Source organism: Crinia signifera, chromosome 11 (assembly GCF_055691185.1).
Source record: "Crinia signifera chromosome 11, ASM5569118v1, whole genome shotgun sequence".
In the NCBI taxonomy this organism is placed as follows: domain Eukaryota; kingdom Metazoa; phylum Chordata; class Amphibia; order Anura; family Myobatrachidae; genus Crinia; species Crinia signifera.
Window position 1 is genome coordinate 102,544,504 of NC_139227.1, and position 18,452 is coordinate 102,562,955.

The window sequence follows — 18,452 nt, forward strand, 5'->3', positions numbered from 1 at the left end:
CAGTAAAACGTAGGCGTACAGTACTTCAGCTGAGCTACAACTACAGTAAAATGTCCCTTTCTATAGTATATGTTAGGTGGCCCAATTCCAGTCATTTGTTCTTGAATAAATCAGATACTGAAATTAAATATAAAATCATTTTAAGGAGAATAGAAAAGACTATAATAAGCACACAAAACCCTGCAAGGACTGAAACAGTGAATTCATATAATAATCTTTATAATAAAGATATTCTAAGAGCACTTTTAGAGTCAGCCACCCCTAAGGACATGGGTCTTCAAACTGTGGCCCTCCAGATGTTGTGAAACTACATGTCCCAGCATGCATTGCCACATTTTTTCCTATAAGAGCATGCCAAAACTGTCAGGGCATGCTGGGACATGTAGTTCCACAACATCTGGAGGGCCACAGTTTGAAGACCCATGCCTAAGGATCACAGATTCAGCCACCCCTAAGGATCACAGATTCAGCCACCGCTACGGATCACAGATTCAGCGACCGCTGCGGATCACAGATTTAGACACCGCTACGGATCACAGATTTAGCCACCGCTACGGATCACAGATTCAGCAACCGCTACGGATCACAGATTCAGCCACCGCTACGGATCACAGATTCAGACATCGCTACAGATCACAGATTTAGCCACCGCTACGGATCACAGATTCAGCCACCGCTACGGATCACAGATTCAGCCACCGCTACGGATCACAGATTCAACAACCGCTATGGATCACAGCTCCAGCCACCGCTATAAATCACAGATTCAGCCACCCGTAAGGATCACCAATTTACCCACCAATATGGATCAGAGATTATTTTGAATACCCACAATAATGAAACCCACAACCGCCACATGTTCATAGCACAAGTTCTTAACCCCCAAGGGTGTTCTGCTTACTTGTTGCAGTCTACGTGCAGTAAGACATGAGATGCGCTGACCGTCAGAGCGATTTTGTGCCACTGCCCATCTGCCAGCCGATACGGAAATGCTTCTGTTTTTGATTTCCCATTATATCTGTAGTGGTACCGGATTTCATCCCGCAAACCGCTGCTTTCCAGTTCAAATAAGCTAGAAGGAAAGAGAATAGAATCAGAGAACGTGCAGCGTTATTCATTGTGGTGTAGCGACGCAGGGGCAGCACCTTACTGCTCCTACCTCTGCAACACCCAGCACATTTATTCTCCAGACTAAACATTGCATTCCATTTTGCGCAAAAATAAAAATGAGACCACCCACAAAAATAATTAAAAATGTTGTGTAATACTAAAAACAAACGCATAGTAATATATATTACATTACAAAAACCACACCGCTGTATAAATGGTCCTCAACTTAACACACTAATGCGCCCTATCATACCCAGACATACCCGAGATTGTTTGCCCAAGATTTTATTTATTACCAGTTTCTTATATAGCGCACACATATTCCGCAGCGCTGTACAGAGACTCACATCAGTCCCTGCCCCAGTGGAGCTTACAATCTATATTCCCTACCACAGATTCACTCTTGTGTTAATTTTGTTGTCAGCCAATCAACCAAATTATTTTTGGATTGTGGGAGCAAACCAGAGTACCCGGAGGAAACCCGCACCAGAACGGGGAGAATATACAAACTCCACACAGTTAGGGCCATGGTGGGAATGGAGCCCATGACCTTAGCACTACGAAGCAGTAATGCTAACCATTACACCATTTGTGCTGCCTGCACATCCATACTGCCCCAGATCCCTCAATGTACCACTAGTGGTGTGTGTCAGCTCCACATATGGCTGAATCTATGCTTAAAATGCTTGTTATGAGTTCATTCTATGTAACATTAGTCACGATTATTTGCAACTGTATATTAACTGTGATATTTTTTGTCTACTCACTCAGCACTGTATACAAAAAAATGCAATAAATTCCAAATGCAATTTGACCTTGTGTTAATTCATCCCTAATCAAATAAGTCTGTTTGTTTTCAATGTATAAATTGTTATTTTATTGTGACCACTGCATTATCTGCAACTTGTAAACACCAACTATATTTATTGGGTGTGCTATTTTAACCTGATTACTGTTTTAGAACATTATAGAATTAGCCAAATAAATTTGGACACCAGATACACCAAATGTGTTTGTCTAAAGGAAAACTACTAACAAAAAATCTTACCCTAAGGGGCTGATTCAGACTTCGACCCAGGTCTGCAAATGAAAAACCATTTGTGGCCGTGCACAGGGGTAGGATTTCACTCTGGTGGGGTTGGGGCTAACTGATTGAATTACCCCCTAAATCTCATTACCAGAGGCAGCATGCTATGGATTAGTACACACCAGCACAGATAAGGAGACCCTCTGTGTGATCAGTTGTGTGCTGCAGTCTCTCTCCTGTCAGGAGTTCCCACAAGAAGGGATAATGAGAGACTCATATGCAGCTACAGCACATCACAGTGATTGCAGCAAATCACTGTCCTTGAAAAGAAACACCTTACTGGCACCCCTAGCAGGATCTGAAAAATCCAGGGGATTAGGATTACAATGCAGGACAAGAGGAAACATATGGCTGAAAAAGGAGCCTCCTGCAGGATTCGGGAGGTAGGTGTCTATGGCCCAGATGATGATCCATTATCAGTGGCAAACGCAGGATTTTCAGAAGGGGGTTTCCAGAGGGGCGGAGCAAAGCACGGAGATGGACACTTAGGTGACCAAGTATATGCCAGGTCAGTTAAAGTATTATAGATAGACCAAATGTATATAAATAATATATATATATATATATGTACACATACATACATATATATATATATACATACAGGGGCGTCAACAGCAGTGTAGACCCCTGGGCATACCAATGTATTGGGGCACCTACCGATCCTCCAGCGGTAGGGGTGGGGGAAGCTTTAATGTCCCACGGGTGGTAGGGGGTATTATATCAGCCGCTCAGCATGTAGGGCCTGGATCAGTAATTTCCACTAATTACCCCTTTACTGGACAGATGGTGGGAGATGAGGTGGGAGAAGGGGGCATTGGGCTGAATGAAAGGGCCCTGATACATAACTTCCAGGGTGGTAGAGGATGTTTAATATGCAGAGGAGGGGTGTATAGTGGAGTGGGCTTATTATTTATAATTTTCTGGTGGGAGGACAGCTTGCTTGACTGCAGATATCTCCAGTTCCCAGAAATAGATTTCTAAGATTTTAATGGAATTAAAAACTAGAGAATCCCACCTACCGAATGATACTGGGGACTAGGGGATCAAAGTTTAGGAGGCAGAGCAATCTGCCAACGAGAATATAAAACTACATACCAAGTGTGTGGAGCTGGAGCAGTAACCAGCTGCTGTAAGGCTGATATTTCTGGTTCTGGGCACAGGAGAGACAAGCTACTAGTGTCCCTCAAAGGGGGAGAGTCCCAGCTTTTGGAATATACCCTCAGAAAAACTCTGTCAGACAGAACCTGAAATATCTCACTGGGAAGAGCAATTAACAGGCTTGGATGGGGACCACTGCTTTGAAGTCAGATATCTCCAGTTCCCAAGGGCCGATTTTAAAAATTCTTGTACCCATGGAAAGAGGGGACCTTTAGCTTTCAGGCTAGGGTCCTTAGAATCCTGGGGGGGTTTCTGGGTACTCAGAAACCCCCCCTGCGTGCGCTACTGATTATCATTCTACTTCACATTAAAGGCAAATGTGCCCGTGCAGTCCCACATCAACTCTCCACATGCATCCTGACAGTGATTGGCTGTCAGCATGCCGATTGATTGGTGGATTGTTCCAGTAATCTGCCAGAGTGCTGGCAACCATTCACAATATGGATGCAAGTGGCGAGATGAGGCGGAACTGCAGGGGCCCAGGAACTACAGTGCTGTCAAGATGTACAGGTGTGCCATGCATGTCTTGGGTGCCCCATAGCGCAGCTAGCAGTAATCATCACTTCCTGTATATACCATGCAGAATCAATGTATTACGCTTTCTACCAGAACACCTTTTATATCTAACAATGCGGCCAGGAAGCGGAGATGTATACACAGACCGTCATTCCCTGGCAGTGGCCAATAATTTAGAAGTGATTTCCCTGAGGCTGCAGACACAAATGTCCTCCACATCCATCAAGTTCTCAGCTGCGCGGAATTCTCCGATGCCGCTGCTTCAACCTGTGACATTTACAGCGCTGCCACGTTTCCGCCACACAGCTGTGACACATTGGATAAGTGTAGAAATAACTCGAGAAGAAGAGGACGCAGCCAACGCATGGCGGGGAAATCAATTCACATCCAGCCCAGCAGGAACTTCACCGTTGTAGATCCAAGACCTGAGTTAGAAAGGACTGACCTGGCCCCATTCCCAAAATGATCCAGGTTTGGGCCCATGTGGTGACCCCGAATAAAAATATATACATTTGTCAGAAGGGTTATTCTATTAAAAGGTCCTTTTTTATGTAACGTTTGTTACCAGTTTTCATGACAAGCTTTGTATCAAAATGAAAGCATAGCATGGACCACAAACATTTAATTTGTGCAAAATATTCAAAACGGGAAAAGCCAGAGATGGAACTACCATTGTAAGACCTTGAGGACTAAGGGACCCTCTGCCTCCCCCTGTCACCCTCTCTGCCTCCCCCCGGTCCCCCTCTCTGCCTCCCCCCGGTCCCCCTCTCTGCCTCCCCCCGGTCCCCCTCTCTGCCTCCCCCCGGTCCCCCTCTCTGCCTCCCCCCCGGCCACCCTCTCTGCCTCCCCCCGGCCACCCTCTCTGCCTCCGTCACCCTCTGCTATGTTGCATATTGTGAACTTCAGTTGGGGTGGAGGAGGGGAACCCAAACTTTATTTAGCACCTGGGCTCACTAGCCACAAGTTCCACCACTGGGAGAATTCAGGAGGGTTTAGTACATATGCCCCTAAGTCTGTAATAAAGTCAGCTGAAAAAGTGACAGCGCTGATTTGTTGGTATGTCCAGGCGCAAGACTAAACAACTGTTACAAGGACAATGACCACAGAACCTGGCAGGACCAATACCATATGACCCATGTGACTGCCGGACACCCAGCAGCCCCTTCCCTGCAGTAGGAACCGCAGTAAATGCAGCACAAGCAACAGAGCTGAACCCCAGCTGGTGAAATCTATCAAAGCGAATTATTCTCCGTGTCCGCCAATGCGCAATCCAGGCCCCAGCTACACATAATTGTATTCCACATCATAAACAACTGTTATAGCTGTTCATCACTGCACTGCCGTACAAGGATCTGACTGCTGCCACTATATATATGTATCATGTCATCTCCTATTTATCAAAACCAATCCTGGCATTTCCACTCATTTATCAGACGCCGGAGTTCTGTCTAAATCATACAAATATGTACAGTGAAGTGTTATTCTAGGCTCAAGCAGAAAGGAACCTTTTTTTTTTGCTGACCAATTAAATGGCGACCATTAAACCAGCTAAGTCGCAGTTGACCTATGTCCCTGTCAATCATCTGGTGTTGATCTGCTGATCGACGATTGGGCCACAAAGCATAAAGTGGATTTACATAGAATCTACTGATGACATCATAGAGGAACCGGCGCAGGAAGGAGCCGCTCTAGAGGACTCCATTCTGGAAGCAGCCAGTAACAGGAGATAAACCGTATAGAGTACAGACCACATCTTACAGTGACGTCGCTGCAACTGTGTCATGTAGCTTAGCATCTAATTCCCATGCATCACAGATGTTACAGATTCGATGCTATAGATCAGAGCCAAATCATAAATTTACATATCATTAGGACACGAATGATCTATGTAATGCAAATCCCAGAACAATAATAAATGCAGCTCCGGCTTCTTATGTGCTACATTACTATGATATAGGGAACGTGAAACCAAACAGCCCATTTCTTATTGGAATCCTATACGTTGCACATGCACAGGCTGGTACATGGGGTATAGGCCATAGAGTCGACTGCATGAATGTCGACATGCATTAGGACGACCACTGAAGGTCGACACCTGAAATAGGTTGACGTGGCTAAGGTCGACACAAGCATTAGTTCGACAATGGGAAGTTAAACATGTTTTTCCGTTTTTTTGTTTTGGCCCAAATGTCGACATAGTCGACATGGACACTGTCGGTACTTGTTTCCTAGCACGGCGCCCATCGCATACCATAACACTAAATATCGTATACGATGGTATGTGATGCGATGCGAGGTTGTACAATAAAATATCACATTGCATCGTATGCCATCCAATGGCATAGCAATTAGGATGCGATCGTATATGATTTTTAATTGTACAACCGCCCTGATGGGTCCTTACAATGTTAAATGGCCCCCCATACTCAACGCTACCCCCACGATCAACGCAGCGAGCCCGCGAGGGGCAGCGGTACGCGTCCTCCGACCTTTTCATAGCCCCACTATCCACGTTGGCGTGGAGTTGATTTTAGATAGTGTGGCGAGCGCAGCAAACCACCGAGCCCGAAGCGTGGCGAGGGGACACGGAATACAAGCCCGAAGCATGGCGAGCGGCCGCGCAATACATGTAAAGTAATCCGTGTGCGCTCGCCACGCTTCGGGCTCGGTGGTTCGCTGCGCTCGCCACACTATCTAAAACCAACTCCACGCCGAGGTGGATAGTGGGGGTATGAAAAGGTCGGAGGACACGTACCACTGCGCTCGCCACGCTTCGGGTTGGCGTTGATCGTGGGGGTGGCGTTGAGTATGGGGGGCCATTTAACATTGTAAGGACCCATCAGGGTGGTTGTACAATAAAAAATCATATACCATCGCATGCATTGTATGCGGCTATATGGCATGCGATGCGATCGCATAAGATACCATAAGATGAAAATATTGGGCGCCGTGCTAGGAAACAAGAACCACACTGTCTAAGTGTACCGCTGTGCTCGATATGCTTAGGGCACGGTGCCTCCCTGCACTCGGGACAATATTTATTCTCCCACCAAGCCGTAGTGGATGGTAAGGTATGAAATACCGCCTGTCGGCACATGTCAGCTCTAAAAGAAAACGCGACTTTCCCATTGTCGACTTAATGTTTGTGTCGACCTTAGCCATGTCGACCTATTTCAGGAACGTCTGAGAGGCTCCCGATATCTAAGCTAGTCCCCGGTAAGAGGGGGTGGATCTCCTGCATCCCGGACACCTCCTTGTAAAGCAGGATGGGGGGAAACTCATAGGGAGGACGGGTCACATAGGACACAAATGGCATCATTTAGACCCATTTCTGTTTCCTAGACCCGTGACTCGTGAGATTATAATAAAAACTGCATTGATTATGGGGCTTTAATGGCAAAGCATCCCCCCTCAGTACCCAGCTGCAGCACAGGTGCAGTCATTACGGTCACATTTTCCAAACCACCTAGCTGGTGCACAGGTGCAGTCATTACTAATGGTCACATTTCCCAGACCACCCAGCTGGTGCACGGGTGCAGTCATTACTAATGGTCACATTTCCCAGACCTACTAACTTGACAAAGCATCCACCCCCTCAGTACACAGCTGCAGCACAGGTGCAGTCATTGCTGTCACATTTCCCAGACCCCCTAGTTGCTGCACAGGTGCAGTCATTACAAATGGTCACATTTTCCAGACCACCTAGCTGGTGCACAGGTGCAGTTATTACTAATTGTCACATTTTCAAACATGTGCTCCTCAGAGTTGCCAACCCTCCCGGAATGGCCGGGAGGCTCCCGAAAATAGGGTCCCCATCCCGGCCCCCCAGAAAGGTGGGCAACCCTCCCGGATACCGGCGGATACCGGCGGACCCCCCCCCGGCCCCGCCCCACATGTCCCCGATGTCAGAAGCTTTAAATTGCCGCAATTCACAGCTTTTCTGTGGAAGGGGCGGGGCTGAATATGCAAATATTTAGCCCCGTCCCCTCACCGGAGACCCGCATATTGCGGGATTTGCATTACTGGGGGCAGGGACTGATGAGGTCTCCATCAGGCCCCGCCCCCAGAAATGATGCTGACAGTCTCCTCTCCGGGGGTTCTCCCGGAGAGGAGACTGTAAAAGTCGGCATCCCTGGTGCCCCTAAGCGACATTCTACACATCCACAGCTGGTCTTGTGCGTATTTTTCTGTTATAATACTGTACTTACTATATGCTAATCACCATTCACGGATTCCTATAGGTTAGCTATGCACCAAAATAGTGCAAGTATTCTATTATTTTACAGTCACAATGGATTATGGGTAAAGTACTGTCATTTTCCCAGTTTGAACATAGAGAAGAAAGGATGAGGGGACAAAATATAAAGGGGGCACCATTTTTTTAAAATCAGATTTAGAGGGCTGTACAGTATCTCTGTCCACTTTATCTCTCTCCAAGACTTAGTAAATAGACACCTGAAGGTCACTTGGCCATCTACGGGCTGCTCTGGGAATCAGGACCGGTGGGCTGTATATGTGGGATGAAAGAGAGGATGTTCTCAGGTGTACGGTCATCCTGGGATGCAGGATACCCTATTGCGTTACTAATTGCAAACCTAGATAAACTCCATATTAAGCACCATATGTAGATTAGGCGGCATCTGTGTTTCCAGGACGTAGATTATAATCACAGAAGGAGAAAATGAAGGAGACCCTATAGCACCAGGATAAAAATGTTTGTTTGATGTGTCCGGTGGTTTAGATCTTACAGCTCAAAACAAATATTTATCAAGCCGGAAATCTTGGCCTAGATCCATTATTCTAGTCCGCACCAGAAGGCATCGCCGATAACAAAGCACAAACACAATAACCGCCGACAATGAGAATGGTCAAGCTGTAACGGGTAACGATAGAGATCGGGTAGAGATGTGCGGTTCGGTTTCCTGGGGATCCAAACGCACCAAATTTTGTGGATCTGTACTCAACAAAAACTGGTTTAAATCTCTGAAGAGAACCAATCCGAACCCCGGTTCAGGTCATCCTTCTGTTTCAAATTTCAGATTTGAAATCTGAATTTCATGTTTTGAATCACAAACTTTACATGATTTTAACTGTTTTTTTTAATGAAATGTCAAAAAGCCAAAAACCCAAATTTGGATTTAAAATCCTAAATGTTTTCAGGGTGGTTTTGCAAAACAAAAACATGATGATGAAATTAGAACCAACACAAGACTCTGCGCACATCTCTACTTATTGGTTATACAAAGTGCTAATTTATTACAAAGCCAATGGGTATCAGGCCAGACCCCAGACCACAACCAGATTGGCTGGCAGGTATAGATGGTAGGAAACCATAAATGAGTTATTTGGCTATATAATACTAACCACTGAAACCGGTTGTGACTGTAGAATATCCACAATAATCTATAATAGTACATTATACCTTATAATATACATTAGAACTCACTGATTGTACAGATAATATTTACAGGCGTTCACACCAATATTAGTGCAACATCTGTAGTGTAACAGTACACCCGATCCTTGGTATTGTTTTAGTGACATTAGCAAACACCCCATGAATATCTGTCAGCATTGGCGCTTTATGTAAATGTCATAGGGGAAGACCCGTTGAGCCATCCAAATCTTGTCCATTAGTAAAGCACAGGTGTGCAAGTGTCAGCTTCGCTTTGTGGAACTGCGCAACTGAGCGGTGCCGCGTCTGTGATTCCCACAGCAAACAGCTGCTCCCCTGTTATTACAAGCCAGCTCCAAACCCATCTCCTTGCACATTAAAAGTTAAATATTACAGTCAGTTCCGATGCAATATGCTGGAAATAATTCAGTTTGTTCGCTCACCCTGGAAACACACAGACATATGTTACAGTGCATGGGTACAAGAGAAATGTTGTGAGCTATATCCTGGGCTGCATGTAATTTCCCAGCTCACCCAGTGCGCAGTGTCATTGCTGTAATGGTGGCACACATTGTTCCTAAAACAGATACTATGGCAAAAGGTGCGCAGCAATATCCAGGATAAAAAGGATTAAACCACACTTATACATGCGATATGTATGCAGTTATTCTGGAAATTCTGATGCGATCGCTTTTTCAGAGATCTGAACAATCCACCAGCCTTATTCCCTCTGATATCTCAAAGCGCTACACTTTCTGTATATACCTGATGAAGAAGGGGCGGCTGTGTATTTGGGGAGTTCAGGATCATCACTTATTACTAGAGACAGAATTATATGCATTTGCATATGTATTTGCATATTTTGCCATTTCTCACTGATTATTGCATATTTTACCTAAAATTTAGTGATGGTGCATATTTTTCCAATGGGGGGCAGTTCACATATTAGGCCCTGCCCCCTTTCCACCCGCGAATAACGGCACTGCTTTGTACTGCTGCTGCTGGCCAGGTAGTGGTAGAGTTTGTAGGCTGGGCCAATATGTACGCAGTGTGGGGGACCTTGGATGTACGCTATGTCTGATACTGTCCCTATAGATTGTAAGCTTGCAGCAGGGCCCTCTAACCCCCAAGTCTGTCTGTTGTTACCCAGTTTGTCTTATCACTGTCTACTATTGTAAAGCGCAACGGAATCTGCTGCGCTATATAAGAAACTGTAAATAAATAATAAATAAATAATACTGCTCTAGGCTGCCAATCGATTTTAATAAAAGTCAGTCAGGGTGGATGCCGTCACGAAGCTCCTGAACCTTTGCCTGCCCCTGGCCTGGGAATTTGCGCCAATAGAGAGAGACTTCTGCAACAGAGGAGGGGTTGTTACATCACGCCGCGCAGAGGAAACGCCAGGTCAAAGTGAGTTTGTGGTGCAGGGAGGAAGCCTTCCACTGCGCCACCCTCACATGCTATGCTGACGTTTGATCCATCGGCACTGTAGATGAGGGTCCGTATAGTTGACACAATCTTACTACTAAACATTTGGAACAGTACTGTACCTGATTGTTTACGCTTTCAAGAGTAACAAAATGTTATATAATTGTTATTCTACTGCTTACTAATTGTATGCTGATCTTTAAATAAATAAGTTAAAACATATTTTTTATTATTTAATGTAGCATATTTTAACACTTTTCATGCATATTTTAAGTATTCTTCATACATATTTGCATGCATATTTTAAGCTTTTTATGTTGCATATAATCCTGTCTCTACTTATTACAGTTTGGACGACCTGCGGCTGCCAGGGATGTGAACAGAGGGTCGGACACCTAGCAGTAAATAGTCGGCATGACCAATGGAGCAGAGAGGGGGTTGGGGGTACTAGATACCTGGGCCCAGGTCTGATGGAGGGGCCCAGTTTGGCACCTGTTACCTAGCAGCAGCAGCAACAACTCTTCTCAACCCAGCACATGGTGCTGTGTGGCCAGGGAGTAGGGATGGCCATCGACCATTGTGGTTTATAAAACATTGATGGTTTATGGCCGATGTCAGATAGTTTTGACATCGATGGGGGAGAACCAGATGGTTTCCCACCATCGATGTCAAGCTTAAATGAATAGTTTTGTTTTGCTTTTTCCTGGGATGCGGAGCATATCTCCGCCCAGGACACCCGTGAAGCCCAGCCGCAGAATTCTGATTGGCCCACAGGCCAATCAAAGACAATGGATGACCATTGATATGTAAAAACATTGCTGGTCATCCATTGCATAGTTACGCACCATCAATGGCCAGGTGCACTTTTGTCATTGATGGCAAAGGTAACGATGGCCAACCCTACCAGTGAGGAGCTTAAAGTGCTATTATTTCTGTGGTGCATGGTCACTTCACACAATTAGGCCACGCCCCCTGAAAAGTACCTGGCCCAGGCAGTCTCTCTACTGCCCTGTGTATGACGACTGAAGATGGGAACATGAAAGGAGAATCCCAAGAGAAAGCAGAAAGGACATTAATGGCCAGCATATATCCCATATCCGGACAGTTAATACAGTACAGTAGGTCAACGTGGTATAAAAGGTCAACGCATAAAGTTTAACTTTATTTTATTTATTTGGGGGCTGGGGGGGGGGGGTGTTCACATATATTCCCACCATGCTTTATTTACCATCCATGTGGGCATTAATTGGGGGTGATCACCTTGCCCTTAGCATGGGGAGCGAAGCTAGAGAATGAGGGGACACGTTTGAACTGCTGGTGGTCACATAAATGGACTACTGTATGTAAGAGTTTGCCCAAAAAAATTTGTGTCAACCATTTTTGTGTTGATATTTGTTGTACCTGTCAACTATATGTGGTCGACCTATCGAATGAATACCTGGACATTGTAGATCTATAATCACCCATATTGCATCTCTACTCACCAGCTTGCAAAATAACAGTAATGTCAGCGGCTGTGCACGTCCCACCAGAACAACACTTCTCGCCATCTAGTGGTCACCGGTGTGCACAACACTTGAATTCCCCACATAGAGGTGAGGAGCAGCGTTAACCTTTCATTATATAGTCACATGGTGATCAATACTTGCACATAAAACAGACAGTCGGCCTCATCACCTAAATATGATATTTCAATGGAACATGTCCATTGAAAGAGAATTGCCCATTTCTCCCTAGTACATGTATGTATAATATACACAGTGTAGATGACAAGGGAGCAATCATAGGACCCAATTACATATACTGTATGACATACTTGTATAAATGCATGTAACATGTAATATCTTCATAGTACAGCTTATCTGCTATCACTAGCAGATAACTGTACTATTAATCCTTCAGATTAATCCACTGAAGAAGCAAATGGCACTAGCAAACTACAGCTGTAATTATTTATTATTTACAGTTTCTTATATAGCGCACACATATTCCGCAGCGCTGTACAGAGTATAGTTGAACATTTACATCGGTCCCTGCCCCAGTGGAGCTTACAATCTATATTCCCAACCACATGTACACGCACACACAGACATTCTAGGGTTAATATTGTTTGGAGCCAATTAACCTACCAGTATATTTTTGGAATAATGGAGGAAACTGGAGTACCCAGAGTAAACCCACACAAGCACAGGGAGAATATACAAACTCCGCACAGTTAGGGCCATGGTGGGGATCGAACCCATGACCTCAGTGCTGTGAGGCAGTAGCGTTAACCATTACACCAGCCTTAATGCCACCCTTACACAGTGTGATGTACGGGTGCACTCATCTCATCGGCACAGCACATAGTGTGTGCTGCCTGTACTTTTTTAACTAGATTGCATCGCATCTAGTTCAAAATGCATGCTATTTAGTTTAAAATGCATGGTGCGCATTGCACCATGTATGGGCACCTTAACATTGATATAACTCCCAGAGACATTGGAGGCAGTAGCTGCTGTGCTCCAACTGTCAAAAGGGGCCCCATAAAAGTGGGCTGCTGAACTAGGACAGATCTCTCTCCTCATTTCATAGAGATTTGCTGCAGTCACTGCTGACTCACAATCCCCCCTTTGCAGCCCAATTAAGCTGAAGAGTCTTGGAATGTGTGATAACAGATCGAAGTGAGCTACAGCTCTGCTGTTGTGTCTTAAAGAAAGAGGAGCAGAAGTTGTTTTAAGCAATTGCGCCATTATTATAACAAAACTTTTTTTTGTGAGAAATAATGGACCAACCTATCCGCTCATACAGTGGCATTAACAGTGCGCTATAGTTACGCCACTGCACTCATAACTGCAATTTTTCAAACACAGCTTGTAACATGTAGAGTAAGGCAGAAGCCGCTTGCCTGGTCCTTTATCTCTATCCGAACTTTGGTGAAAACCTCTCAAGTCTCTATTAATTATAATTGTCAGCCAACACATGAAAAGAAAGATCCCTATCACCACTTTTAGCTGCAAAAAAGATATCTACAGTATATTCCCCTAGATGTGCCAAATTGGGGGGGGGAGACTACTTTCTATCTTGCCTCTGGCCACCTGGTATAAACTCCCATCACTGGACTATAACACTGGTTTGATTTTAAAATGTCAAATCCAGTTAAAACCTGCTCATGGGAGAAAAGAGGGAGGAATAGGTGTGTGTGTGTGGGGGGGGGGGGATTTACAGGACATAGGGATAGGGGCGATAATAATGCCTGCCCCCTTGGAGTCAACGACCACCAAAAACCATACAATAGAATTCTGACCTCAAGATAAATAAGCAGAATAATGGATTGTTGTGCGTCAATGTGCAGCCATCTTGGATTATCTACAGGAACCTCCAGCCCTCAACAACGGACTGTTCTGAGCACTTAAAGCATAATCTCTATAAAAGACGAATACAAAGATGTCCGTACTTCAAGCCTTCTGGTTGTCTCCGCTTCTGGGCAGCAAAGAACGCATTAAATCGTTTGGATAGTGTTACTGCCACACCAGCTGGCTGCAATCATTTCATAAACAGAGTGATGAATGTCTGTGGAGACCCAACAACGACGACACCAGATGCACCTTACAAGACTTTCTGACCTTGATGAATGGAGCCAATTTTTCTCTTCTAGCCATTAAGCTGCTCATTGATCTTCATTTGCCAATAGACGCCACTCGGGCCAAACTCATAGAGGAGCGGAGGACTCCGCTCGCTCCCCACCGCTTCTCGCTCGTCTTGCCAAATTGTGACTCTGATTTGCAAGTTTCGTTTCTTTGAGAAATGGGAGTCGTTTAGAAAAAGTGTTGCCGTGGAAGGCAGCATATGCAGGGTAATTTGTGAGGCGTTCGCAAACGGCGTGAAGAGAGGTTCTGTTCCAAAATTCCCATCAAAGCTCATCAGACACACCGTAAATTATCCGAGTATCAATTAAACATTGTAATGTGGTTTGCTCCATGCTGAGACAAGGTACAGAGACGAGTCCCATTGGCGGTAATGAAGAAACAGCATTCGGAGGAGCGAATGCATCCGCGTTACGGGGCCAGTTCAGTTTTTTTGTTAGCAAAGCAAAAAAAAAGCACACAACTGGGCAAAACCATGCTGCACCGCAGATGGGGCAGATGTAACATGTACAGAGAGATTTGGATGGGGTGTGTTCAATCGAAAGCAGTGTCATATTAAAGCAGCTATTTACCCTGCACAGAAACAAATATAACCCACCCAAATCTAAGGGGTAACTTTATGCAGATGAGAATTATACTGAAGCTGGGGTGTTTCCCATAGCAACCATATTCTATTTCTTATTTATTTAGCACCTTCTAGAAGATAATAGAATCTTATTGGTTGTAATGAGCAACGGCCCATCTTCACTAGAACTCCCATCTCAGTAAATGTACCCCTAAATCTCTCTGAACATGTTACATCTGCCCCACCCACCTGCAGTGCAGCATGGATTTGCCCAGTTGTGTGCTTTTTTGCTTTGATAACGAAGCTGAATCAGGCTGACTGCATGTACGGTTAGAAGGAAGATAGCAGGGATAGCAGTCTCTGTTGGTCTGGCTACAGGATTTTATCATAGGATGTTCATGCGTAATCTATCGATAATCACCCTGCCTGTGAATTGGCAACAATGTGACCAGGTCGTAGAATTGACAGAAAATAATTGGTGTTGTAATTGCTCGTTTCGTTTCCAAGTTATGTGATTAAATATCCGTCAATGCATCACCATTGTGCTCTGGAACACATGACAGTTTATGAACGCTCCCCGTACACCTGCTGGCTGACCTGGAACATGCGACCAGCTGGGTGGTCTGGAAACTGTGACAGTTATTTGCAGCCACCCACTAAGCAGGTTTTTTTTTTAAATTCAACTCCTAAGGGGGTGAACGGGGTAACACGTTAATAAATGCAGGCAAGCGACAAAAGGAGCGTTCCTGCGTGAGATAAGCAATGCTAATACGTAATGAGTGTTTCCAAACTGATCTGTGTGCGATTCCGATGCAAAGATCGTGGGTGCACGCGAAGAGAATTACCTGAGAGAATCCGAGGCTGTAATTACCATTAACATAATTGCAGTTGAGCACAATCTAACAGACAGTTGTAATCTGCGCAGTTATGTGAAGGTTGTGTGTCAGCAATTATGGAAATGTGTGCAGCCTTTTCCCAGTGGGATCCACCAGATGTGTCAGAGGAAGGAAGAATTACTATGTGGGAACAACAACAATAAAGCATCAGCCCCACGACAAGGGAGTGTCTGCTCTTGAGTCAAGATATCTAGTTTGCTAAGTGTTGCAGTGGTAAAGTGATTCATTGATATATATATATATATATATATATATATATATATATATATATATATATATATATATATATATATATATATATATATATAGGTTTTGTAGAGTCATCATATACCATTTAAGGGTTCTTGAGAACTGAACTTGTACACTACCCACCGTACAGTGAGTCAAAGACGCTACTTGCATTATATGGCAGTCAAAAGGATGCACTGTATAGTATGGGAGTCACTGGGATGTTCTCTGTATTGTATTGGTATCTATAGGATGCTGTTGATTATGCATTTCACAAGGATGCTTTCTGAACAGTACAGTTGACACCAAGATGTTCACTGTATTGTCGGTTATGAAAATGATAGGATGATCTATGAAAATGTCGACGTGGCAATGGTCGTCCCATGAAAAGGTCAACGTGGTAAAGGTCAACATCAATTTCTCGTGATTTTTTTCATCATCCCCTGGACTTCTTAATATTTTGCCATCCATGTGGATGTGGAAGTGGAGCGAGAAACCTGTTGACCTTTACCTGTGTCAACCATTTTCCATGTCGACCTTTTGACTATTTTGACCATGTGCACATAAGGTATACACTTATACGGTGTCCGTGTCAATGTATGTCGACATAGATACCCAAAATTGTGAAACCTCATGTCAGCCTTTTTCCATGTCGACATATTGCTTGTGTCGACCTTTTGACCCTATCGGCATCAGGCATGCTGACCTTTTTCAGGTGTCGCCTACTGAATGTTGATACTATGACCCATACCGGTTATTCACAGGCACCTACGCCCTCACACCAGGAACTTACGTCTGACGTTAAATACGGTTCTAACGGCACAAACATCCATAACACCTGCGCACAAATATATATATCGCAGGAGATCTGAATTAATCAGCACATGTAATCCCGCTCGTTCCAGCCCCCTGATAACACCACAACGGTCGCACAGCATCTATAAGCCGCTGTATAGAATTCCCTTATACATATATGTGATAAGCCAGAGCGGTGATGTGTTATTTCCCCGAAGGGAGGCAGTGACTGTAGCGCAGTCCATTGTAATGTCTTACAGCAGACGCCAAGCAGCACACTGCACAAGTCACAGCTGATTATTGGATGTTTGTTCTCCCTCGGTGGCATCTATAACATGACCTGGCTCTGTGACCTCTGTATATAGAGTACAGTATGAGGCGGGTCGCACTCTATATATAGATGGGACATGAGAACAATATTTACTTTCTCCTGCTCCCTTCGTGCGGAATGATGGAAAGAATTCTGGACAAACTAATACTGTCGGAATGATGGGGCGACTGCTGCCGGCACAGGACAGGCCAACGTACCGGCACCCACCCTACTAGACATAGGTGTTTAACACGTCATCATTAGATCTGGAACAGAATCAAATACAAATCTATCCCCACCTTCAGCTTCAGTCCCCCCCCCCCCAGTGGTGCAAGTAGAATTTTTTTCTTGGTGGTACTGATAGCCTCCACCAAAAATGGGCGTGGCTATGTGTCATGAGGGGGTGTGGTCACACAAAGCTAGAGAAGTGACTAAATGACAATAGTAGCATGGCATTAGGAGACAGGGAATGAGAAACAGGGAATGACTGGGGGTGGGTTGGCTCTTGCTTGGGGGAGAGCCGGGCAGCTTGTGCTTACAATTGTGGAGCTTGCTCTTCATGCTGTCAGCGCCGCTGATGCCTGTCAATGTGACAGGCTAAATCAGCAGTAGCCGGTAGCTGCATACAGCACCAATCATAACGCTGGGTGGGCTGTGGATGCATTATATTTAGACTTAAAATAAAAATAGAATTGACAGTGGCTCAGGGGGTAAGTGGTACTGCGTACCTGCAACATATTTCTTACAGGTACTCCGTACCACGCCGTACCCCCTTACTTGCAACACTGCCCCCCCCCCCATCCCCCAACATTGTCAGTCTCCTCACATATAGGGCCCACAGCATTGCCAGCCTCCCCCCACCTCTAAAAACCTGGCATTGCCAGCCTCCCCCACCTTTAGAAAACCAGCATTGCCTGCCTCCCCTAATGCGAGACACATCATTGCCAGCCTCCCCCCACCTCTAGAGACCCAGCATTGCCAGCCTCCCCCCACCTTTAGAAAACCAGCATTGCCAGCCTCCCCTAATGCTGGAGACCCGGCATTGCCAGCCTCCCCCCACCTTTAGAAAACCAGCATTGCCAGCCTCCCCTAATGCTGGAGACCCGGCATTGCCAGCCTCCCCCCACCTTTAGAAAACCAGCATTGCCAGCCTCCCCCACCTCCAGAGACCCGGCATTGCCAGCCTCCCCAACCTCTACAGACCCGGCATTGCCAGCCTCCCCCACCTCTAGAGACCCGGCATTGCCAGCCTCCCCCACCTCTAGAGACCCGGCATTGCCAGCCTCCCCCACATCTAGAGACCTGGCATTGCCAGCCTCCCCCACCTCCAGAGACCCG

At 45.4% G+C, this 18,452-nt stretch overlaps 1 protein-coding gene across 7 annotated transcripts in view; it reads right to left on the minus strand.

The window, feature by feature from the left end:
- The window catches only part of NELL1 (neural EGFL like 1), a 558,514-nt gene that overhangs the window by 439,532 nt on the left and 100,530 nt on the right, over positions 1 to 18,452 (minus strand). For all 7 annotated transcript variants that reach the window (XM_083164040.1, XM_083164038.1, XM_083164037.1 and 4 more), the window contains exon 4: positions 902 to 1,072. In XM_083164040.1, coding sequence (XP_083020166.1) covers positions 902 to 1,072 — 171 coding nt within the window. The remainder of the gene's footprint in view (positions 1 to 901; positions 1,073 to 18,452) is intronic.